This window comes from Eubalaena glacialis, chromosome 4, assembly GCF_028564815.1.
Source record: "Eubalaena glacialis isolate mEubGla1 chromosome 4, mEubGla1.1.hap2.+ XY, whole genome shotgun sequence".
NCBI classification, from domain to species: Eukaryota; Metazoa; Chordata; class Mammalia; order Artiodactyla; family Balaenidae; genus Eubalaena; species Eubalaena glacialis.
The window spans coordinates 101881057-101908630 of record NC_083719.1 but is presented as its reverse complement, the minus strand read 5'-3'; the positions used below and the strand labels follow the sequence as shown (position 1 = coordinate 101908630).

The window sequence follows — 27574 nt, the reverse complement described above, 5'->3', positions numbered from 1 at the left end:
TTGAGTCATTTAATAATGAAAGAGCTGTTTTTTCTGTGAATTAAAAAAATTAGTCATCATAGCATCACCTATATACATCTAAAAGAAAAAGTTTCTTCCTATTAAAATGCTTTTAAAAGATCCCTAATATGTTTACATACCCAAATAATCTGTTACTAATACTTCAGAAGAAATATCATTTTATTACTGTAATGACAAAATCATCATTTCCGTACAGGAATGTATAAGTGAACATTAATCAATGCACTGATAATTCACTTCATAAAGAGGGCGAACACACTACAGAACATATTGTGAAGAAAAAAGTATTGTAAAATTTTCTGGCCTTGCAGTGCACTTTTTAGTGCAAGTATTTAAGACACAGTAGTGTTCAATTCAGCAAAGTATTGCAGAACGTCATGCCACAGTCCACTTAATGCAAAGAGGGTCAGGACATGCAGCTTGTAATAAAATGTCAGAATATATACTTATAAAAAACCACATGTAATTCATAAAATATATAGTGGTTTATTTAGATGGTTTTAGATGATTTCACTATGGAATTCTGCATAACTGGAACAAGCATCCAAGATCTTCTTAACAGGAATAATCTTCTTGCTAGGCAATGGCTTTGGCCTCAGGTAGAAATGCCTCCCAGTATTTTATCAGCTGTGGATGATAACAAAAAATAAAAGACATTCTCATAATCTTTTTGTCGTTTATATAATATATCCTGTGAAGCATTTAAAAAAAAATCTATACAAATAACTAACAATGATTAACATTTACTAAAGTCTGGTTCTTAAAGGGATCATCTAAATTCCCTTATATTAAGTCTGTCAATATAATTCATATATAAATTATTTAAAAATATTAATTACTCCTGGGTAATTTTAGTTTTTGATGTAAGAAAAAAAATTTTTAAATACCAAAAAACTTAAGATTTCTTTAATTTATGAATTGTATATACAGAAACAGTTTGTTAGTGTAAGTTAAATAAGATTACCTTAAATAATAAAACTGCAATGAGCTTTTCCAATATAAAGTGATAACATCTCCTAATTCAGAGGATATTCACATTTTATGTTATTGCTAGCCAAAAAGAATGAGAAAAGGAGGAAGAAAAGAAAATATCCAAGCAAGAATGGGAAAAGAGACTGGAAGGAATTAGCTGCCAGTCTTTCCTGGATAGTCCAGAGTCCAGAGAACAGAATAGACTGACATATAAACTAACATTAAGTTTAAAACAATTCCTTTAAAAACAAGCTTATATAACCTTTTTTTTTTTTTTTTTTACAGATAGTTGCTTCATTTATTTAAAATTTATTTTTTTTAAAATTTATTTTATTTTTGGCTGCGTTGGGTCTTTGCTCTGCGCGCGGGCCCTCTCCAGTTGCAGCGAGTGGGGCCGCTCCTTGTTGCGGTGCGTGGGCCTCTCATTGCCGTGGCTTCTCTTGTTGCAGAACACGGGCTCTAGGTGCACAGGCTTCAGTAGCTGTGGCTCGCGGGCTCTAGAGCGCAGGCTCAGCAGCTGTGGTGCATGGGCCCAGTTGCTCCGCAGCGTGTGGGATCTTCCCGGAGCAGGGCTCAAACCCATGCCCCCTGCATTGGCAGGCGGATTCTTAACCACTGCATCACCAGGGAAGCCCCCGATTTCTTTTTATATTTAAAGAATCTGACTTTATGAACTAAGTATTTAAAATAAAAAACAAATATAATTTGAAGATATAATGTTATCACCTAATTTAAAAATTTAATCTATTGATATTATATAGTTTAAAAAAAATTGGAGGAAGAAATCCTTCTATTCAAGATATTAAATAATTTGATCTATTACTCGAATTTATATTAAAATACACAGGAACAAACCTCTGATATTATCTTGTTACAGACTTTTCTTTAATATAACATTAAAATCCATGGTTTTCTCTATTTAAGGAGACAAATGCCACTTGCAGTATACAATCAACACCAAACCCACACAAACTAAAGGAAAAATCAAAACAATATTTTTAAAAAAAACCTTTAAAATTTACTTTTTAGTTTAAGTTCTATCTGGTATGGAAGAGAAGAACTTACTACAAGAATGTACTCAAACAGCTATGATCAATAGGGAAGTAAAACTGGGAAGACTGAGAAAAAGGGAAAAGTAGTCCAGAGTGTTTCTCATAGTCTAAAACTGGGAAAAGTATCTCTCTCCTAGAGGTTAGCAGTAGAGGCAAAAAGGACCCGAGAATTTCCAATTATTTTTACTACCATTCTTCCTTTGCTGTCTTTGGTTTTCTCTACTCCATTTATTACTTCTCAAGTAAAGCTCATTTCATTGATTATCATCTTTAAAATAAAAAAGCATATCAAAAACAAATTCTAGAAGAAGTTTGTAAGTTATAAAAAATTACCTTACCTGTTGTTGTGTTTGTACTAATGATTCTAAGTACTTGATAATAACAGTTTTAAAATCTTTCACTCGTTGTTTCTGTTAAAGTACAATACATGGAAAAAATAAAACGTCCATTAGTACAAAACCAAATTTGATTTTACAATGATATTGTGGCAAAATGTGACCAAGTTGTTAAGAAAAGTGTGAAATTATTATACTTGCCTCAAATCTTCCCACTTCTTTTCGAATTGTTTTAGAGATCTGTTCAAAATCTCTTTCTCCTTGTTGCACTTTTGCCTCCCACTGACAAAAACAAACAAAAACATACAAATTTTTTAATCTTGTCTGGGAAAAATTTATAGAACTAGCTGTCATGACCACTCATTTGATTTATAATGCAGTGTCTAAAAATTCTGAAAGTTCAATATTGGCAAAGCCCAGTTTGGCATCATTCAAACGTGTATGTAACTTTCCAGTAGCGGAAATGCACACCAGCTTAATTTCCATTAATATTTTACTGTCAGACTTACGATTAGGATATTCTAGTGCTTAATGAACTACAGTCTCCACACCTTAATTTAGATGAAAAGATTTTGAGTATAAAATTCACTATCAAATAATTTAGCAGTGTTAGAGTGTAATTTTCTCATTTCTTTATATACCTTTAAATTATTTCAAAATATATCAATAATACTGGCTAATTTCAAGAATACATGTTCATCACAATTTATATGCCCATGGAAATAATTAATTAGAAAAATTATATGACAAACATTTAAAAAACATTTTTGTAATGGTGAAATGTACAGATTAAAAAAAAAATGTGCAATTACGGTCTACTGAACACCTATCGGTAAACATTAAATTCACTACAGAAACAATAAACGTTGTGATTAGTGACCAATGGAACAGCTAAAATAAAATAAATGAAGACTTAAGCAATGAAATGATATTTTCCCACTATGTAACCAAAACACTGGTACATACTCTTCAAAGAGCAGGTACATTTACTTTAAGTAATATAAAGGTTGTCCTACCTCTTCAATTTCCTTATTGAAGCATGGCAAAAAAAGTGTATAAATTATAATAAACTTATACAAATTTACTAAAATACCATATATAATACATATATATGGGGGATAATGTCGCCTGGACAGCTACATGTGGGACAAGTCTATCTCTAAAACCAATTTTAGACACAAAATAAGTAATTATCTGAAATCAAGTTAACCATCTCAAAAGAAATGTGTGATTATTAATTCAAGGTTAATTTAAATCTTTTCCTTGTACGCTTCTTTATCCATTCCATAAGTATGTGAAAGTAACAAAGGGATCTGGAGATTTTAATGATGATCAAAATGTTAAAGTAATTATAAAACAGTTCGTAAGTTATGAACAAATAGCTAAGTGTTGAATGGTTCAGAAAAAAATTTATGAAAAATTATGCATATATGAATGAGTCATGGAAAATTTGGGTAAAGAGATAAATAGAGCATTTTGTATTAATCACCTCTCTTATTTCATTTTTAGCTTGCTGTATTTTATCTGGTTTGTTAGCAACCATCATTTTTGCTTCAGTTTCACGTTTTTTGAGCAAAGTAATTTGAGCGTCTTCCCATTTCTGCCAGCACTTCATTCGATGGTCAAATACACCCTATAAGTGAATGACATAATATTACTAACTGGGAATTAACACTGAAATACTTTCAAAATACTAGAAGTGCTATAGTACTAAAAACAATAAAACCAAGTACTTATATACTACTCTAATATAATGAGATACTGAAAATAAACATGCCAATATCAAAGAAAACAGAGTTCTATATTCATTTGCTTAAAAACAAAAACCCGGTAATTGGATGAAATATAAGAGCTCAGAATAAAAAAACAAAAAACAAAACTATATATAAAATCCATTTCACTAGCCTTTGGGGTTTTTTTCTTTTTCTTAGTTCTCAGACCAGGGGGATCAAACCCATGCCCCCTGCACTGGGAATGCAGAGTCTTAACCACTGGACCACCAGGGAAGTCCCACCTTTAGAGTTTAAAATGTGGCTTATAATAAGATTTCTAACAGAGTTTTAAGCTTTGAAGAAAGATTTAATAGGAAAATGCTGGTGTCATATTTACAATTGAAAGTTTTCCTACTAAAATATCAAAAGCAGATTTAAGTGTTGGAAATATGCCAAAAAATTAGGAAATGTGAAAAGCCATAAGATAACAGAAAGTAAAGTAAAAATGTGGTGGAAGAGATTACCAATAGCAAATAAAAGAACAGGCAAAACAATGTAAAGATATAACAAAATGCGGGGGGCGGGGAGAGAGGTAGTCCTATACAAGATAAAAAGCGCAAATGGATGTATGTATCTAGTATGCAGAATTAAATGAAGAAACAGACAAAAAGACCGTAACAGAACAATTCAACCAACTCCATGACTTCTTTCAAGCGGTTTGGTAGAGCAAGAGCAAGAGCAAGTGAATGGAGGAAAGAAATGAAATATGAAGGTAAGACAGTAATTAGAAATTTCATTAAAAAAAAACTGATGGACAGACTGGAATACAACAATAATCCCTTTTCTAGCTTGATGTTGGGGATATATTCATTTTTTTTAGTATTTATTAATTGAACAAATGAAGCAAGCATTAATAACATGGGTGAAACAGAGTTATTTTCATTTATTCCAAATAGAGAGCTTTTGGGTCAAGAAACAGTAAATTAATACACGCTGTTATAGGAACCTGATGAAGAAGAAAGCACGTAGATAGTGTATTTTCAAAATGTAGGCTTTGGAACAAATCCAATTTGGATTCAAATACTAGTTTTGTCACTGTATGATCTTGGGGAAATTCATTTAATTTCTATAACCCACAGTTCTTCCAAATATAAAAGAGTGAAATGAGATCTAGATTTATGGACTAGAAATAAAATGAAAAGTATATAGCACGCAGGGTGACTTAACCTAGTGGATGTTTAATAATTAGTAAGTACTATTATGGATTATTTCTAGATAACATACACATATAAACGTAGTTGATTAACTCTAAGATTTCTACCGGAAGTGCAAATAATAATAAGTAATCGGAAAAAACCATAATTGGACTGTATTTACAGCATACAGCATATTTTGAAAATGTGGGCAATAATATTAAAAACTCTAAATTCACAGAGTTCTTAAAGACCGTACACATTTTAATTAGCCAGGACAAGAGACATCCTAGGCAAACTGGTAAGTTAAATGCACTCTATAGGCATTTAAATCCATTTTACTAGATTTGTCATCTCATATAATTTCTCTTCTCTCAGTAGTGAGTCTTACTGTTCTCTTTGTTTGCTTTTCTTATATTTAAAAGACTACATTCTCCCTAAAACATTTCTCATTATGAATTGATTTTGCTTCAGCCAAATTAATTTGGGCCAAAATCACAAAAGTAATACATCTAACACAAATACATTCAAAAAGTCACTATCATTTAAAACAAATAAACAATCCCTGTGCCTCACCCCCTACACATACACAAATTTTAAAAGTAATTTAAGACTTTAGGCCTAGTTTTCCTTTAAAGGAACATGGTCATATCAGCTCTTCATTTATAAATTCCTCTGTACAATTTGATTATTTAAAATATGTACCAATACAGTGCAACAGCGAACCAAAATGCCCTTTAATTTCACTATTTTGCTTAAGTTCTTAGTATATATCAACTGGCCTTTTCAGTGATACACCAACGTAAACTAATTTGGTCTCTGCCCGGTTTATTATCTCATAATATTCCAGAAATCACATGTTCACTGTGGTACAGATATAGGAGCTATGGTAAAGGCAAAGTTACTAAAGTCAGATTATTTTAGATAAAAAAATTAATCTTAACTCCATAAGAATTAACTTTTTCTTCATTTGGTTTCCTACCCTTGTAACACCAGAATATAAAAGAAAAAAAGAATCAGAACCATACCTGATCTTCTAAAAACGCTATCTCTTTTTTTTCCCATTGGGTATAGCTGTTTTACAATGTTGTGTTAGTTTCTACTGTACAGCGAAGTGGAGTTCCCTGAGCTATACAGCAGGTTGTCATTAGTTATCTATTTTATATGTATTAGTGTATATATGCCAATCCCAAAATATCAAATCATAACTTAATGTATGCCTCTGCATGTCAAGATACTAATCCACTCTGGTACAACCAGCTTCTTCTACAAGAGGGATACATTTACACTGGTGATTCACTTTAGACACCCCCCATCCCCCACCAATTTATGGTACACAATTGTATGCAAGCCTGTCTAGGTTAGACAAGGTTGCAGTTGTGGAGCAGTTTTCCTGGCCAACCAGGAAATTTGAGGCTGCAATTTTAATTTAATTAATACCATATTCTAATTCAGTGAATCTGAAAGTATGCTGCCTAGATTCCTGGAGTCCTGAAAGGATGCTGATTACTTACAGCCAAACGATGAAGATGTTAAACTCCTTGGGGAATCCATCTACTGGTTTTTAAAAAAATTATTTTATATATTTTATAAATTTGCATTCTCTGTAAGAATTCCTTATGAAGATTCTAGTGCTGAAAACACTGAAAGCTATTACCCTCAATCCCTGACCCCACTCTAGTGGCTCACAGAAGGCCAATACATGAAAATGCATCTAACGAGTTTACCACTTCATACACGTGAGCTAACTAACTGTATTACCCAAAATATGGAGTCCCAGATGTCAGAGCCTGTACAAAAGAGGGAAACAGGAGTTCCCTGGCTACAAGGCCAGGCCTGGGCAGTATTCTGAGTGGATGAACTTCATCACTTTCTTTAAGGCCCCAATTTCTCATGTTCTCAGTACCCCCACTTTGGCCCTAAATTCTAATTCCCAAAGTACTCCTAGTTTCAAAATTACCATCATTTTAAAAAGTACTCTCAATACGGATAAAACAAAGAGCTAAGTATTGAACAGTATTAAACAGGTATTAGAAATCAGTAAGACAAAAAATAAAACTGGGCATAAACATAAACAGTTCATAGAAAAAAGAAATGCAAATGGCTTATCATTTGTAAAAATGCTTAAATTCACAATAACTAAAGAAATTAAAACTTACACACACACACAAAAAACCATCATTGGGTGGGAGAAGAAGCAACACATATATTGGTGTGGGAGTATAAAGAGGTATAACCTCTTCAGACAGTAATATGGCAATGTTTATTGAAATTTAAACTTCATATACCCTTTGGCCAAGTAATTCTACTTCTAGGAATTTTATGCCCAAAGAATTATTATCAAAATACTTAATATTTAATATCGGACTCATCAAATAATTCCAGGTCCATCTATATACTAAATGATGGAATATGATACAACCATTTAAAAGAATGCAACACATATTTACGTAAGTTGATAAAGAGACCTTCTTAAAATAGAGTGGGTAAAAAAAGCAGGCAAAGAATCGTGTATATAGTATGTGCCTTTTTGAAGAAGGAAGGAAGAGATGAAGGGAGGGAGAAGGGGGTTGAGAAAAAGAAACACAGAAAGAAAGAAGGAAAGAAAAACAAAGAGAAAATTAGCTTCATAAGTGTGCACAGCTAATTCTGTAAAGACATCTAACAGAATTTCACCAAGGGAAGAGAAACTAGAGGTTTTAGTAAAAAGAAATTTTACCTTTTAGGGTTGTTAGAATTATTCTGTGCATGTATTATTTTTTCAAATACAAATGAATTAGTTTAAAATAAAAAACAAACAACAAATAAAGACCATAAAAATTGCCTTGTCATCTTACTCCATAATTTCTCAACTCCTTTATGAAGTTGACCTGGGCTAGGTTTCAGTAGAAAATCAATCTGAAAGAGCTTAATTCATCTTAAGGTATAACTTGACCATAGCTCTTTAACTCTTCTTTTAGTCAATGAATCACTAATTCAGTATTTCCCAAAGTGTGTTGCATATGTGTAAAAATATATTAAGTGGAAAAGAATTCCTGTTCATATGAATTTTGAAGCCTCTGGATTAAATAAAGTTAAATGTCTTTTTTTACTGCTAGACAGTCCTGAGCTTTTTAAATGCACTCTGAATCTGCAAGACAGGGATATTGCATACATCATCTCCAAAACTCAGCTGACTGTGGCACATCTTTCGGTGTCAGTGTTATGTAGAAAACATTCCGGGAAACACTGATATAACTGTAATTTCATGGAATGTAAAAAAACAGTAAGAAGGTAGAGGCAGTATGAGAAAAGCTGTTTTTGAGGGATGAGCATCCAACACACAGGGAGGCCAACCCTGTCAGGGAGCCTTGTCCCAGGTTAGCTCTTCTCAGCAGGTACTACTTCTCACAGACAGTGCCTAGTGTCCCTTTTTGAACCCACAGGTTTTCTGCAGGTGTTATACTTTTTAATAATAGCTCTCATGCTAGCGGGAGCTCTGGAATGAGGTGAGAGCAGGTGAGAAACAGGAACCATGATCCGTAAACTGAATTTCTGTATATCACAAGTTGCCTATATAAAATGAACTGATAACTATCTATATTAATATATTTAAATAGGTGAAAAGAAAAACTAACCACCAGGAATATAAAGAGTAACATCTAACAACATAAATGTCCATCAACAGAGGAATAGATAAAGAAGATGTAGAATATTACTCAGCCATAAAAAAGAAGATATGGAATATTACTCAGCCATAAAATAATCCATTTGTAGCAACATGGATGGACCTAGAGATTGTCATTCTGAGTGAAGTAAGTCAGACACAGAAAGACAAATATCATATGATATCGCTTATATGTGGAATCTAAAAAAAAAGGGTACAAATGAACTTATTTACAAAACAGCAGTAGAGTCATGGATGTAGCAAACAAACTTATGGTTACCAGGGGATAAGGGAGGTGGAGGGATAATCTGGGAGATTGGGACTGACATATACACACTACTATATATAAAATAGATAAGTAGTAAGAACCTGCTGTATAGTACAGGGAACTCTATCAATACTCTGTAATGGCCTATATGGGAAAAGAATCTAAAAAAGAAAAGAGTGGATATAAGTATATGTATAACGGATTCACTTTGCTGTTCACCTGAAACTAACACAACATTGTAAATCAACTACACTCCAATAAAAACTAAAAGAGTAACACCTAAGAATAAATACAAACAAAATTGGTAATGTAGACAAACCTAAACCTAAGAAAGTACCACTCTGAAATGCTAAGAACCCTCTAGTAATAACTGTCATCATTAGCCTGAGAACAGAATTGTCTATGATATGCAATGCATCAATGTTCTGATTATAAATACTAATTTAACTTTCTAGATGTTTGAATCCAAGGTAAACTTCCAGCTCCCCCCGACTCTCCATGAGAACTAATGTTCCTAACAGTAATTCAAAGACACCATAAGATCTTAAAAAGTATATTCCATAACATGTAACATAAAATAACAGTCAGTTCAGTTTCATTATCTGAATATTGGAGTTATCTATAAAATACTAATTTTCATTCATTAATGGGATTACTTTCTTAACTATTCAGAAACTTAAGACTGTTCATCCTTAAACATTACCACTAGATAACACAATTTTTTTATCTAATCCAGTCCCATCTCGTCTATAATTAGTTGGTGACATATACACAGAATGTTTGCTTACAGTCCAAATTCATGCCAAAGCCACCGTTAAACATATTTGTGCAATAATCAGTTCTGGTTTTTTCCTGCTTCTTATTATAACTTTACTAATGATAACAGAATCCAGTGGGTAGTTTCAGCTTATGCTAGAAGGAGTAAACAAATGCTATCAGTTAGCTGCAAACTTCTATATATAAATATATAAGTAAGTGTGTAATGGTTTTATTTTATTTGGCATCCTTAGATCTCTTAAAAACATCAATTCTGTCTATTGTACTGTCTAAGTCATAGGGGAGGAGAATATTAAGCTATAAATAATCATCTTGAAGCCATTTTATACTTACTAGTATGTAATTTACACACTTAAATGCATGCCTAATAGGATACCATATTCTTCTTATAAGCAAAACACTGAAGTATGAAGAATTCAAGGAAGATTACAAAATGAGGCTTACTTTCACTGCAGCAATAAGACGAATGTAGTCACTAAGTAGTTCTGAAAACATATAAAAGTCAGCAAAAGCTTGTTCTTGATGTAACTGGTCTATCTTCTCCTCAACCTCTGCAAGCTGAGACAAAGCTCTAGACAGTGCAGTATGATCTTCAGAATTACCTAACATGGCAGCACTTTTAGCAAAGGCAGCTGTGTTGGCTGAAAGTTCTGAAATAAAAAAGTATTCACTTTTAGTGTTCACTAGTGAAATTTTTCAATATTGCATTGATTTTTTTACTGTCGCTCTAAATTTTATCTATTCACAAACTGCTCAAATATTTTAAAATAATTAACATGCAACAATCAGTCATTAAAATGCCTTGGGCATATAAATGTTAACTGCTCAGAGCTCTACTGAAAATTTAAAAGAACCACTGCCTATATTCCCAGGGGATGAACTATGTTTAATAATATAATAATCTCCCTTCCCCTTCTCCCCTAAAGTGCTCACTGTTTCTCTGTCTAGTCCTAAAAAAGACAAAAAATATATTTTTCATATGGAAAGCACTGGGAACACTCACAATTGATTTATACTACATTATTTGGCCTTTAAACATTTACTATTGAAAATAATGTCTATAATTTTTGATAAGAATATTATTTAGCTCACAGGAGGAAAGCAAAGTAAAACTGTACATGCAGTTCACATAAATCTTATTCTTTTCTTCTTTGTGTGCAACAATGCATAGTGAAATATTAAGAATTTTTGAAAAGATTTTTCAATGTGATTATTTCAGATACATCAAATAAAGAAAAACAGATGTCAAGGACTAACAATTACATTGCTTGGATTGCTCTGTTGCTCTGCATTACGTAAAGTTCTCTTAAAGAACCATAAAATGTTCCCTAAGAGAAAGAATACAAATAGCAAAAACTGTTTTAAGTTACTTTCAATAATAAATGTACCAGTAGATTTTCTGTAATTATTTTTTGCAATGTATTGCTGGGAATGGCACATACTAAATTACTTATTAAGTGTTTTAGAAAGATGATTGTAAAAGCCATGTAATCTTCAAAAATAAAACCAAAAAACCTCACCATGGAATCAAAAAATTACAACTAAAATTTTCTATGAATTTTTAACACCCCCTTCCAGGTTTTTAAATATGGTGGTTGAAAAATGAAGAAAATACTCCAGAGTTCTCTAGGAAATATAGGTACAAAACTAACATTTTAAAGAAAAATTTCATCATTCATTTTTTGAATTTCATTCTTTAATTATATAAGAGTTACCAATAAGACATCTTCATTCATTCATTAAATATGTTTAACGAAGAGTTAATCATTCAGTTTTAATCCAAAATTCAAAATATACTTTTACAAGTCCAAGATTTTTCTCCTTCTAAACTAGAAGTTACATAAAATGAAACAGAAAATATTAAATAACAAAGTTGAAACAGAAAACATCCTCTTTAAAATATTCATAACTTTAAAATGTTCATTTTTAATAAAATTTAAATAAAATATCTAAATTAACTTACAGCGTTAAACATATAAATAACAAGACAAACAAACCTTTTCTATGACAGACCAAGGCTTCAACACTGGCATGAAGTTTCCTAAGTTGCTGATCCAGATTTTCAAATTGCTGCTGCTTTTCTTCGAACCACTAAGAAAAAAATGAAAAATGGAGCTAATTTAGCCAGAACAAACCACTTTAAATTAGGTTACCAATAAATAGCAAGCTACATTCCTTGTTTTAAAGCAACAAATTAACCATGTATAACCATGGTGGTCAACTGATGTGCTGAGAACTAAACTCAATAAGCAAATTAATATCCTATTTTCTACTTGTACAGCTTTAAAATGCAATTGTTGGGCTCATTAATTCATCTCATTATTCAAGTCAAAAAATCAGCTCTTACGGCATCCGATTCATTCATCTTGATTGTCATTTTGTTGACAGCGTCGGCAGCCTTGTTCACCATCCTCAATATTCCTGCTCCACTCAGAGCCTGTGTATTAACTGCTCGAGGCAGCTGGAATTGAATGACAAATAAGGGCAAACAAACCGGTTAAAAGCCTGGAGGTTTAACTGGCCACAGAAGGGACTGCCCCCACACACAGCCCCGAAAAACAAAAAAGAAAAAAGAAAAAAGAAAAAAGAAAAAAAGGAGGTTGTATTTTCTTCACTCTCATACATTTCAATAGTGAGATCTAATTTCTCAAATACACTACTTCTCAAAGGAAAACTTAAAAAATAGACTTTCCATTTGTTTTTCTTCTGCACGTTTACATTTAGATGGAACAACACTCTGTTTGTCAAAATATATTAAGAAATTGCCAAGCACTTTAACACTGGCCACCTGTTTGCCAGCAGAAATAAACTGTTTATAAGGAAAAAAGAAGAAAGTCTTGAGAAAAATCTCCTTATGCTTAGTTAGGACTGTGTGATTTTGAATTTTTTAAAAATTCTGGGGTTCAAGTAAATTTAAAAACAAATCTCAAACAGTAACAATTAGAGGATAAAATGTGCCAAATATAAAGAACAGCATGGTTATAATTAAAGCTCTTTCAAATCATAAATTTGCACTTCAAAACCTTAATAAGACTATTAGAATGTAGACACACAAATACACATTATTCAACAATCTCTAAAATGAGGTCTGAATAAACTTATTTCAACACAATGCCTAAGCAACAACTTAGGGCATTCAGAATTAGACTATTAATAAGCCATTCTTTTAAATCTGGTTTTAATTTTTCAAGAAAGGGAATGATCATCCTACAATTATCAATGCAAAGAAGATATTTTGCTAGTAATTTAAAGTAATTAAAGCTAATTAAAGCACTAAGCAAAAAAAAAAATCTTTGCCTTATTCCATCTATTAATGCAACTGTTTACTGAACACCTATTCTTATACAAATTATTACACTGATAATCATCAATGAGAACATTTACATATAAAAATTTAAAGTAGAAATAATACCTCTGAACTTTCCAAGAACTGCCTTAAATCAGGATCCTGTAGTAAAGTCGGATGCTTTACTGTTCTTTGAAGATACCTAGATTTAAGAATAAAATGCTCCTTTATTTATCAGTACCATCTGATTTTAAATCTTATTTCAACAAAATAAAAATTAAAAAATAAAAAAAAAGATGTCCTCTGTTTGCCTCCTATCATATCAGTTTGCCTTCACCCTAATTATGTAGAATCTTATAGTAATTTAATGATTAAAAAGCTTTTTGTTCATCTTTTGAAAATTCATAATTATGTAAAAAGAGACATGGTAGGGGGTGGGGGTAGGAATGGGGAGAGGTTAAATAACTTACCAAACTTCTCACTGTGAAGTATTAGAGTTATAAAAGGGTATATAGGTAAGTTTATCAAATAACGCTACCTTTTGGTGGGTCAGTATGTTTCCAGTTATTACTATATATATTCTAGTAATATATATATTACTATATAGTCCAGTCAAACTTTTTTTTTTTTTTAAATTGTCATCATTACCAAAATGGAGAACAGCCTACCAATTTCTTTTTCCTTGGCAGCGGATTTTAATTATCAAGTAAGTTTTGGTCCTTATTTGACAAGGATTAAATTTTCTTCAATATTTTTATTTTTAAGGTTTTGCTATTTTTGATGTCTTCCTTATATGACACCACATAAAATAAAAAGTAAAGAGAAACATCATTACTAAATCACTATTAGCCTAACTTTAGTAATTTTCCTTTACTAGAAAAGGTCCAGCCCTGACATTCATAATAAATTACCAATCTTTCATAAAAAAAAAGGTTCACTATTTGATGATCACTGATTACTTATCTAATCCCATTTTTAAAAAACTGCTCTTTCCCCGGATTAATAACACGCAGTAATATTTCAATTATAATATTTTGCCTAACAGTTAATATACCTTTATTTCTGCAGCATAAATGTAGTCAGTGATGACTTCTATCTCTATACAAGATTATAAAGTATGCCTAAAATAGTTTCTAAAAAAAGTGATAATCTTTTCTAAAGTCAAACACTATATATAATGGTTAAAATGACTAATCGCTGCTTAAATGTTAACTTCTGTTTTTGTATATTTAAATAAAATACACACCATATTAAACTTCACTTTAAGTCAAGAGACCACACAAGAAGTCATTATAACAGAAACAGAGCATTTAATAGATATGTACAATGCAATCTACACTGTGGTTTTAGAAAGTATTTGCGGCTTACTTTATAAAGGTAAAAAAGAGATGCAGTAGGAACACTAATCCTGTAAGTTTAAGAAATGTTGGTATTTTCCCACTGGAATTTTACTTACAATTTTAACACTGAAGTTCTCCAGCACTACTCTAGGTGAGTTATTTAGTTACTTAGACTGTGTACTACTTAAAGCAGTTTGTGTAAGTTGTTCATCTGAGTGCACACAACAGCTGATAAATAGCAAGCACTCAGACGTTCGTAAAATGAACAAGCAGGAAGACAAAACATCTAGTACCCAACCTTTAAGAAATATTCTAATATTTCAACCTAAATGGAAATACCTAATACTATTTATATTCTAAAATAGTTTTGTAAAGTGAGTTCTGCAGAATACTAGTCTCATACAATATTCCATGAAAAAGACTGGCTCTACAATCAAGAAAGTGTGAAATATATTACATACACATTCCTTTCTTTAAGACTTATAATGAACAGCAGCATATTAAATGCTGTGAGAAGTACTGCAGGAAAAAAACCTGGTTTAACTTTGTTACACCCTACATTTATAAACCTCAATTGACAACAGATTTCCTTTTGTCACCCTACCACATACTAGCAATCTGAGGAATCCATATTGGAAAATGGTATTCTAGAAAAAGATGGTAAAACTTTTCTTCTTAAGGGTTACATGAAAATAAAGAGCAATTAACCATTAAAAATAGGTATTAAACTTACATAATGTTAAAATTAAGAAAAGAAACATAAAATGGATTTTAAATTGATGACTATTTGTAAATAGTCATCAATTCAGAATTAAGGTCAGAGAGGGTTGGAGATATATAAAGGAAGGATACAGAACAAAAAGGAAAAGAATGTAAGAAAAATACATGAAAAGAGGTATGGAGAGAAGCAGAAACACTGAAGGAAGACAGAAGTGGAAGATGCAATGGAACTGATGAAAAATAAGTATCAGATTCAACAAGAGGTGGTCAGTAGTTGTTCTTGAGATTTGTGCTAAGGAAAAGTTACTGGTACATTTAGAATCACTTAGCGCTTTCAAATTCCTTACTTACCAAAACAAAATAAAGCAGGTTATACAAAATGCTTGAGAGGAACAGAGTTAAAGATATTTCTCTCGCTTAAGACTCAGACATGTGTGCTAAGAATGAGAGAATAGACAGGTAGAAAGAGCCTGGGTCCTTGATGACATTCATTTGTTCATTCAACATTTATTGAGCATTTACTACACATCAGTTACTGTTCTGAGTACTCAGAATGTATCAGTGAACAAAAGAGAACAAGATTCCTTCTCTAGTGGAGTTTTAATTTAATTTAATTAATTTATTTTTTAAGTGATTTATTTACTATTTATTTATTTATTTAATTTATTTTTGGCTGCGTCGGGTCTTAGTTGCGGCACGCGGGTTCTTCGTTGAGGCATGCGGGATCCTTCGTTGCAGCACATGGGTTTCTTTCTAGTTGTGGCGTGCAGGCTGCAGGGCATGTGGGCTCGGTAGTTGTGGCTTGTGGGTTCCAGAGCGCGTGGGCTCTGTAGTTTGTGGCACGTGGGCTCTCTCTAGTTGAGGCGCATGAGCTCAGTAGTTGTGGCGCGTGGGCTTGGTTGCCCCGTGGCATGTGGGATCTCAGTTCCCTGACCAGGGATTGAACCCACGTCCCCTGCATTATAAGGCGGATTCTTTACCACTGGACCACCAGGGAAGTCCCTGGAGCTTTAATTTTAGTAATAGAAGACAGACAATAAATCATAAACATAAAAATTATGTAGTATGTGATAAGGTGGCAAATGCTGTGGAAAAATGAAAGGACAAGTGGAGAAAGGACAAGTAAATGGGATCAAGGGTGTAAGGTGGTTGATGGCGATGTAAATAGAATAGGTCAGAATGAAACCAATAATCAAAATAGGCTTCACTGGCAAGGTGACATCTGAATGTTTGAATTTGAAAGAGGTAAGGGAATTAGCCACGCAGATACCTGGGAACAAAAGCTTTCTAGGCAGTGGGGACAGGGTAGGGGGTAGAACCCTAAGGTGGGAAGATGCCTGGGATCTTTGAGGAGCAGCAAAAAGGTGAGTGTGGCCTAGAGCAAAGTGATCAAGGAGGATATGAGATCAAGTAGGTAACAGAGTGAGCAGTGCAAGTCATGTAAGAATTTATAGGTCATTATAAGGACTCTGGCTTTTATTGACTGAAACTGGGTGGGTGGACGAATAGGAGTGGGCATATGATCTGATTCATGTTTTAAAAGGATGACCCTGGCTGCTATATTAGGAAAAAGAGTAGAGGTACAAGGATGGAAACAGGGAGACCAATGAGGAGTCTACCGCAGTTAATTCAGACATTTGGACTAGTAGTGAATGGGTGAAAAAATGGTTGTCCTGATATCAGAAGGAAGCCATAGGATTTCCTGATGGATTTGATAATACTGAACATCTGCCTACCTCCAAACTTCCTGATATGAACGAATGGATTAATCAACCGACACTAACTGTTTAGGCTTTGCCAGTTGGGTTTTCAGGTGCTTGTTATGATACACTTAACATTTTAGAGAAAAGGAACAATGAATTTAAGTTAAATAACTTGTCCAAGGCCTCACAGATAGTGTGTAGTGTGTAATGGAGTGCAGGCTTCAACAGAGAAAGGATTCTAAAACGCTACACACTGTATAATGCTACTTTACATTTCTTAGTTTATGTTTACAGAAGTGTATCCTTACTATAAAATAAATTCAATATGCTTGTAGGTAAGATATGAAGCACTCTTTAGAAAATCAAGTGAGCGATCTTCGGGATACTTAGAAGTAATTTCTGCTTACTTTACTGAGTGTGGCACAGGGGAATTACTTGGGTTCTTAACCACTCCCTTTCTCTTCTCATATTTCAATACCAGATGTTTATCCTTTTGTTCAAGATAGTTATCTGGATTCTCTAAGTTGTACAAACAAATAAATATGTAAATGAATACCAGAGTGTAAACAAAGAAATACTTCCTTGACCCGCCAGATCCAACTAGGTTATACATCCACAGATATGCCTACTCTAACGTTTAAATTTTAAGAAATGCCACAGAAAAATCACTTGAGAAAAATCATTCCAGTTCCTTTGCTTCTGTACCTTTACACCTATATTTTCTTTAGTTATCTTTTCTAATGCAAAATAAACTCACAGTACACTGTTTCCTTTTTTTTTTTCCCCACTACTGCAAATTCCACTAAGGCAGTATTTAACAAGTAACATTTATCAGTAAGAAACTATCTTCACATATGCACTAGGTCAAGCTTCAATATTTCCTTAAAACTCTCCTCAGTGTTACACAGTGAATGAAGATATGGTTTAAGTACTATGCAATGCATTCAAGTTAAAAGAAAGATGAATGTAGAATCAAATTATATGCCCTTGGTACAATAAATCTTCATTAAGTTCCTTATCAAGAATGCCATCCAAAATATTTCAAATTTACTCATAGAAAAATAGGACTGGAAAGGCTTCTCAAAAGGTCATGGTTATACTTTCAGGAAGGACTAAGCAAAATCAAGGCAGCACATTATCTACCTTTACTCTTAAAAACACTCATTCTATGCCCTCTTTCACAAGAGAATCAATTCTAATGCCTAAATTAAACTTCTTTCGATGCAGTTTAAATCCTTTTCCTCAGTAACTGCTGAGACTCGTAGACATAATCTCATCTTTTAAGTCTTTAAGATTTTAAGCTGCACACTAGCTTTTATTGCAAATTGTTCAAACCTGACTTTACTGTGGTATTTTTCTTAAAATTGAAACAATTTATTACTAAAACCCAGAAATACACTGCCTCAAAAAGAGTTTTACAAAATACTTTGTACCCTATAGATACATATACTATTTCCTAAAATCTGTCCTATCTATGCCAACCACTAATTTTAAGCCAAGAGAGAAAAAAAGACAGAGAATAAGCAAATTCCATTAAAATAACAAACAAAAACTACGAAATTAGAAAATGTATTAAGTCCAGGTAATTATCAACTTATGTACTATAAGTTGGGCTTTAAGATAGTTTTGAACTTGTTTTCTCACATTTTCGGCATAGCAAGGAAGAAATGTTAAGATTCTGGGAGTGGGATTCCTCCCATCCATTTCCCGTTTAGTCGGCCACAATGAACACAAGTCTTCAAAGCCATAGGAAATGTGTCAGGTCAAGAAGTCTAAAGCAAGGCACAGCATATGTATCTATCAGCCTTTAACTATACAGTCAACTCGAGCAATGACTAATACTTCTGTACACTCAAGTCAAAATCAATTATAAAGAATTGAAGGAGGGAGCACAAACCTAATTTTTCATTGTATTTAATAATATTTCAGTATCACTAAGTAATAATTCAAAGGAAAAATTAATTCAGATGAAAATAGGTATTACTTTGTTAGACTACTAATGAGAATAAAAATGGAACAAGTATACAGTACTGTGTTTCTGAATGAATCAATTTTCTTAATAAAAGCTTATAGCACTTACTAAGAGTAATCAAGTGGTACTTTGAGAATTTTAATACTTAAAATATACTTGTGCCATTTAATAGAATTAGACTTACATTAGTGAAGTAAAAACATGAGAGCAATAAAACACAGCTAATTAGAATTACCTTTCAAGAGCTGCTCTTCGTTTTTCTACAAATTCTGTGGATGATGAATCTTCTTTACCCACTTTGACCTTGGTCATGCCTTTGAAAAAATTGAAAGACTCATGATTTTTTATTACTGAGCAACATTCTTTTATAATCATTTCTGCATAATTTAAAATATATTTTAAATTTGAACTTGAAAAAAAGCTCCTAAAATTATAACTAGTATCATAGTTTTGAGAAATTAATATCTGTATATGGCAAGTACTTATAATGTAAGTTTTAAAAGAGTACAGCTAAAGCAGAGGTTGAGCTGTGTCTGTAGTTTTCTAACCTATAACTGTTGGGACTCTTTATCTGACATACATTAAACCCTTGGTAAGTTAAAATGTATTTGCATTTCAATATGCATAATGGAGTTCAAATTAGTAAATTTAAGCACATTTGATATTTTCATCTCTTATGAGCAATAATTAACGTTCTTTACTTTGGGGACTAGAAAAATAAAAATAAGTGTAATCCATTAATACGCTAAGTATTTCCTCTGTCGCAGATTCTAAGAACATGTTCTTGTTTATTTATCATAGCTGGTTTTATAACAGTTTGAAAAAATGAGCTCTTTCATAGAGACATTTAGAACTCTTCAAATTTAGAGAATAAAAATCATGCTAATCATTTCTGTATTAGCAATTTCAATTTTAACACTACTATCAGACTGCAGATTTTTCTTCTTTTCCCTGTTCTTTTTACTCTCAAAATTCGATTCTGTAGAAATGAAGTAATGACATATGTACAACATGGATGAACCTTAAAAATATTATGCTACGTTGACAGAAGCTTGTCACAAAGGACCATGTATTATATGATTCCCTGTTTTTTGAAATGTCCAGAATTGGAAAATCTATAGAGAAAGAAAGAAAATTAGTGATTGCCTAGGACTGGGGGTGGATGAGGAAATTAGAGGATGATGGCTAAGGGGTAATAGAAATATTCTAAAACTGACTGTGGTGAGGTATGCACAAGTCTGAATATACGAAAAGCTAATAATGAATTATACACTTTAAATGGATAAATTGTATGGCATGTGAATTATATCTCAATAAAGCCATTTAAAAATAGATCATGTAAAACCATGTAATTCTTATTCAGGTTGGTACACCTGGTGAAAAACCTTATATCACCTATGAATGTTTTAACATAATTCCTCTGAAATACAATAGTTTGAAAAGGAAAACTCATTCAAACACTTAAAATTACCTACCTTGAGTGGACTACTAGGTGTGGGATGTTAATTATTTCACATATTCTGTTTTTGTGAAAAAAAAAACCTTACCACTATATAATTTTTTGCTTTTTTTAATTCTGTGATCTTCTGCTCATGCTACTTCCTAGAGGTAAGTAACAATTACGGGTCACTGCGGTAAATAAAAACTTACTGTAAGCAGTTACTCCTTAACACTTTTCAACTTCTTTGTTGCTCTTTTTTAAAAGCTTCACGAAAATAGTGTTTTTAAGTCAACTAAGGTTCTATAAAAGCAGTAACAGTTATATGCTAATGAAAAGACCCCTCTTCCTTCAGTGGCAGTTACAGCTTCCCAGGAAAGAGAAGTTACTATTCTTATTACACCACTGTGTTTGTTACTTGAAAACCACTGGGTATGTAATTAAAAGGGCCTCTCATATTTAAAATTTCTCTTAGACAATATATTCATTTTTATTTTTAAAAATTGATGGACAATATGAAATTTTTTAAATGACTGCTTCTCTACTTGATTTTCTGCCAGGAACTTCACAGAACAACTTGTTACCCACCTTCAATAATTGTTCAGACTTTATGCACACATTTAGAGGAAACTTTAACTTGGCTTCATCTTTTATTTAACTACAATTATTTTTCCTGCTAATTTCTTTATTTATACTTTTTTTTTTTTAAACTGCATTTTATGTGGTTGCCTCAAATTCTTTCAATCTCCTTTTAATTCAATAATTTGTGGAAGGTTGAAGATTATTAGGGCAAAACATTAGTTTGAAACACAACAAACTTGGGCATAAAAATTTAGTTAAAAAAATTTTTTTTTTCTGGCTCAATGTTTAAGGACTAGTGTATCTAGCCATCAAAATGAGAAAAACTATTTTTTGTTTTTTTCTCTTTTGATATATAAAAATAGTTGTACAACTTAAAGAAAAAAGGATATTAATAACAAATAATTTATGATAAATGAAACTTAAGCTCACTACACAGATAATGGGAGGCCAAAAGATACCACTGCAACAGTTTAGAGGAGAGAGAAATAACATTATTAACTAGACCAGCAGTTCTCAGAGTATGGTTAGCATATTCGGAAGGTTTCTGAGACCCTTTGGGCTGGTGGGGGATATGTACAAAAATCGACCTTCATAATACTAAGCTGCTATTTGTGTCTTTTTTGCTCCCATTCTTTCATGAGAGCTCAGTGGAGTTTTACAAAAGTTATATGATGTGTTTTATCACAACAGGTAGAGTGTAGAAACAGATACGAAAATACAGCTATTTTCTATTAAGCCACAATTTAAAGAGATTTTGCGAAAATGTAAAAAACAAAAAATCAAAAGCAAGCCACTCTTATTAAATTTTTTTGTCTTATAAAAATTATTTTTCACAAAAATTTTTTTATTTGTTAACAGGTAATGAGTTTATTATTTTTAAGTGCATTAATAAATACAATTTAAAAATTCTCATATAATAGGGACTTCCCTGGTGGTGCAGTGGTTAAGAATCCGCCTGCCAATGCAGGGGACACGGGTTCGAGCCCCGGTCTGGGAATATCCCACATGCCGCGGAGCAACTAAGCCCGTGCGCCACAACTACTGAGCCTGCGCTCTACAGCCCACGAGCCACAACTACTGAGCCCACATGCCACAACTACTGAAGCCCGAGTGCCTAGAGCCTGTGCTCTACAACCAGAAGCCACCGCAATGAGAAGCCCACGCACTGCAATGAAGAGTAACCCCCGCTCGCCGCAACTAGAGAAAGCCCACGCACAGCAACAAAGACCCAAAGCTGTCAGAAATAAATAAATAAAATAAATTTATTAAAAAAAAAAAAATTTAAAAAAGAGAAAGAATATAATAAATACATTTAAATATATCAGGTTTCAAAAATCATAAAAGATATGGATAAAACTGCTTTTCAAATCAAATGTTTAAAAAAGTAAAAATAACTTAAAGATAAGTAAAATTCATTTTGAATATTTTTCAGAATAATAATCATGTATATAAAAAAAATAGAGATAAATAAAAACCTATGACTGAAAAGCTTGGAAAAAATACTACACAATTTTAAGACATGACAGATGTTTTTTAATGATGGGACAATGGAGGTTCTCCTCCTCTTTTGTAATATTCTGCATATTCTTAACTAAGTAAGCCTTTATTACCTGTAAAAGTAGAAATGTTTTTAAATGTTAAATTGAAGTACGTAATAAACTAAGATGAGTTTAAATAGCTCCTGTGTGAGCAAGGCTAGATCAAATCTTTTTGTACAATGTATAGCTAAGCACAACACCTCCAAACCCTTAGAAAAATGTTAATATACTAATAATATTGAATATTCTCTAAGTGTTACTCAGTAATAAGGTACTCTGATGACCCTAAAAGGGTTTTTAGTTGCTTTCACCTTGTCAAATATTTAACATCATTACATTATACAAATCAAATCCTCAAGTGTTAGAAAATAAAACTTAGCTATACACTCTTCAGTTGATGAATGACTATCATAAACAGAATACTTAAATTCAGTATCTCTAGATATTGAGATGTCATGATGGTGAATGATCATGGAATATACACATCTATACAGTTAAAACTGAACTAGTAAGAGTAACAACAATAAATTTTTTAAAATTCATACTTACCTACTATACTCTTTTCTGGAGCTGGTGGCACAATATAACCGACATGTAAATACTTGCTTGCTAACTTGCTATGCAAACCGAGAAAGTCACTAAATCTTCTTTTAACTGAAAATTCACTCTTACTGAACATGGAAAGAGAAGTCTACAAGTGAAGAAGAGGTATTTCAAATTTTGAATACTAAACAATTTTTTAGAAGTTAATGTAATACATAATTGCGAACATGCATATATACATATCACACACACTGATCTACTCTGAAAAAAATGCAGAGTAGCTAACTAATGTGATGTAAAGATTTCTAACAACTGAAAAAAACCCAAACCATAGATTTTTTTTTTTTTTTTTACAGAAACTTAAGAGGACAGAAAATGTTTGCTTTATTCTACCCTTAACTCATCTCATTGACTCTACCTGTATTTATGCTAATGATTCTTAAATCTTTACCTCTGGTCCAGATCTCCTCTGAGCTTCAGTCCAATAACACATAGCCCAAGGGAAACCTCCACTTAAATCTCACTGCCACCTCAATTTCACCATATTTTTCCCTGCTCGAACATAAGTTCCATGAGTGAAGGGCATTTTTTTGTGTTGTTTACTACTATACTATAGTCCTTGGAAAAGAGCCTGACCCCAAGGTATTTAATAAATAAGTATCTGTTCAATGAATTAACAAATCTGACTCCATACTGTGTTCCTCCCCTTGTGTTGCCTCTTCTCCAGGATCACTCCAACAATCACAAAGTTCCTCTAGACAAAAACTCAGGCATGGGAGGGAGGCTCAAGAGTGAGGGAATATGGGGATATATGTATACTTAACAGCTGATTCACTTTGTTGTACAACAGAAACTAACACAACATTGTAAAGCAATTATACTCCAAAAAAGATTAAAAAAAAAACACACACACTTAGGCACCCCCTTCCTCACTCCTTACATCCAAGCCCTACTGATTCTACCTCCTATACATCACAAGAAGCCATTTATTTCACTCATCCCTAAAACTAATTCCTTAGTATTAAGAATCACTGCTCACAGCTAGGACTGTTTCAGATCCTCTCTCTTTAAGATTTGAAGGCCTACAATCCCCTTTAAGGATTGCAACCGCCTCTTAACTCGAAATCCAGACCTTTACTTTGATCCTCCCAAACCATACTGAGTCAGAAAGAGCTTTCTAGAACAAAAATCAATTGTACCACATTCTTGTTTGAACCTCTTCAATGGCTCTCCATTATATATACTAAGCATGAAGGCCAAATTCCTAATGTGGCTGTTCATAATATAGGAAGGCTTACTGCCAAACAATTTAATCTGGCACCACTTCCTGCAGATCCTAGAAAGAACAATGCTTTCTTGATTTCTGGCTTTTACATAAGCAAATCCCTTTGCCCCTCTCCCACCCAAATCACTTCTCCTACCTTTGCCTAGATTAGATCCCTTCCCGCATGCTCTCCCAGAATACTTTACCTACCAAACCACTCAGAACTCATTGTAGCTATTTATATGCAACTTTTACTGGATGATAACCTTTGTAAAGACAGTGATCACTTACACTTTAATCACTGTAGTATCCTCATACTACACACGGTGAGGGCTCAGCATTTTTTTAAAGGAGCAAAAGGCTTACCTTTGTTGTTACTCTATAAGCCATGTAAGCATTCATGCCATCACCTACAAGAAAAGTCAAACTATTAAAAATCATAAGCTTAACCACATGCACACACACAAGGTAACTATGTGAGGTAATACATTAACTTGATTGTGGTAATCATTTTATAACATATATTAAATCATCACATTGTACATCCTAAATACACACAATTTTTATTTGTCAATTATACCTCAATAAAGCTGGGAAAAAAACAAAACAAGCTGCCACGAGTTTAAAAATAAAAGCACCATTTTAATATTGTAACAATGCACTTAGTTAAGAAAAACAGCACATTAACAACCAAGCTAATTATCAAAAAGGAGCAAGTACAAAATATAACAAATATTAACTTACCAACTTTCTCTGGATCTGATACACCAATTTCTATATCAAAAACATCTCCATTTGTTTCTTCCTCAATCTAGAAAAATTTTTTTTGTTATTAAAGATTCCAGTTTATATTATTGTCATAATACTAATAACTATAATTCTTTTATTAGGGTCACTGTCACATCAATTTGAAAAGTCACTCAGCACTCCATTTATGAAAAACAGTAAAAGCTTTCACATTTCCTGACTATGTAAAAAATACACACACACAAAGACAACAGGAAAAGGATCACTGGGAGAAGGAACAGAAAATCTTGTTTTCCTCCAACTCCTCAGATGTAGAGAAAATGTTGTAGTCTTCTGTAGGAATATTGTGGAATGTTTTTGTTCTATATACTCAATCTTCAGATTCAGATTATGAAAATAATTAATTCCTTGATTTTTTTTAATATTAGTATTTTTCAAAGTTGTATCTCTCCTCTTTAAAAACCAGGAGGTAGCCATTACTTTTGCCAGTAGAATCCTACATACTTGCAGGAATTATAAGCAACTTGAGCATCATGATTTCACCAATTACCTAGTAAACACATGTTCTTCTTGAAGCCAATGAAAGCACTATAAAGCTCACTGAAAAAAGAAGTAGGAAAAATGATAAACCTACGGGACTACAGAGAAGCACTTTTTATCCATTATAAATAAGCAATCCTTATTAATAGCAGTTCTGAGGGAAAGTTTTGTTACTTTCAAGAAGAAAACACAGAAACTTAAATCTTGCAAATTTTAAAAGCAATATTAATAGTCTAAGGCTACCAAAAATAAAAAGGCTGTTTTTCTAATGATAACTTTTTTCAAAGTTGCCCTCCTGTACAGATTTTTTAAAAGTAAGCCTTATTTGAACTGTAACACACATAAAGTATATAAATCCTAGGTAAACAGCTCAATAATTTTTACAAAGTAAACACATCTTCGTAACCAGAATGTAGATTAAGAAAAAACACCAGCATTACACCTTAGAAGGTCCGCATGCTTCCTCTCCACTCACAACACATCTCTTACTCTGCCGACATAACCATTAACATTTATTACATACTTTTATCAAATAAAATTACTCAAGATACCACTTTATTGTGATTAAGTTTTCAAAGCACTTTCAGACATTACCTTATTTGACCAAGAGAGGAAGGAACACTGAGAGGCACACATTACCATCATGAGATCACAAATGACAAACTGCTTGACTTGAGAAGGAAAGTGATGTGCCCAAGTTACTGGATGAAAAAGGGGTGGGATAAAATTAGAAGCCAAATCACCTGACCTCTTTAGTTCAGTGTTCTTTTCCAAACATTTCTAAAAGGCTTTGATTACAAATGACTAACAGTAAAGAAATGTTGGGTGGGGGACAAAAAATGTATTATTTACATATTAACTTAGAATATAAACATTTTTCCATACCTCCTCCCTGGATCTGTCAAAGATCACAGGAGCAGACATACTCTTTGATTCAATTCTGGGAGCAATGAGTGTCGTGGGGGTCACAGGTGTGACTGCAGGAGAAGGTTCTGAGGAGAGTATAGGTTCCCTTTCTGGACTGTCCAGAGAAACTTCTTCTGTAGCTTCTAGATAAAAATTAAACAAGTTAGTTGAGGACACTGGTAACAAACTCCCAATAGTCTACAGAGCAGTCAATAAATTATGAAAAATATTTTTATATGATCCACAATATCAAAATATTATTTTAAAATACTTGTTATAAATAATTTATGAATCCTTCCTTAATTGTTTATCAAAACTTTAAAACCAACAGTGACTTTGTTGATTTTAGGAAGAATTCCAGTAAGTCAGCATAATTATCTATACTAGTGGTAGGGATAAAGCCAGTAGGAAAGCAATGATGTGGATAATTCCACATTCATTTGTGTTTGGATCTGTAATATATCTAATACTTGTGGTAACTTACCTTCCAAAATCTTGTATTCAGGCCAACATTACTATTCTTTTATACATATGAACACAAATTTCATGGCAGAAAACTGCCCAGAACTATCCCAACTGGGATTAAAAATTTGTTATGGAAAGTCCACAATGTTAGTAATCTAAAGCAATTAACCGCTAAAGATTACTGGATATTAGCTGAATACACAAATACGACGCAAAACAAATAGGTGCTTAGGTTTTCATTTAAAGTGTTTGTTCATTTGAAAAATCTAAAATTAACTATATTTAAAAACAAATCAAATCAATAAACTGAATGTCTACAAGCTATGTAACATTGTGCTAAATGCAATGGAGAACCATAAAGAAATGTAAAATATCATACCTGCCCTCAGGGAGTTTATAATCTAGTTGGGAAAACAAGACATAAGCATGTGGAATGTTAAATAATAATAAAAGAAAAATAACAGCCAAGAGAACAATAAAAAGAAAATTACAAGACATTTAATTGCTGTACGAACTAAAGAATAAACGCTATCATTTGAGTTGAAGTGGGACAG

At 32.6% G+C, this 27574-nt stretch overlaps 1 protein-coding gene across 1 annotated transcript in view; it reads right to left on the bottom strand.

Annotated features, from left to right (window-relative positions):
- Positions 1-212: 212 nt before the first annotated feature.
- The window catches only part of SNX2 (sorting nexin 2), a 54002-nt gene continuing 26640 nt past the window's right edge, over positions 213-27574 (bottom strand). The window contains exons 3-15 of the mRNA XM_061188088.1: positions 26535-26698; positions 25107-25173; positions 24729-24772; positions 23105-23246; positions 19233-19311; positions 13389-13464; positions 12324-12437; positions 11974-12067; positions 10421-10626; positions 3870-4013; positions 2582-2662; positions 2384-2455; positions 213-648 (exon numbers count right to left, since the gene is read on the bottom strand). Of these exons, the coding sequence (XP_061044071.1) occupies positions 598-648; positions 2384-2455; positions 2582-2662; positions 3870-4013; positions 10421-10626; positions 11974-12067; positions 12324-12437; positions 13389-13464; positions 19233-19311; positions 23105-23246; positions 24729-24772; positions 25107-25173; positions 26535-26698 (1334 nt within the window). The 3' untranslated portion in view covers positions 213-597. The remainder of the gene's footprint in view (positions 649-2383; positions 2456-2581; positions 2663-3869; positions 4014-10420; positions 10627-11973; positions 12068-12323; positions 12438-13388; positions 13465-19232; positions 19312-23104; positions 23247-24728; positions 24773-25106; positions 25174-26534; positions 26699-27574) is intronic.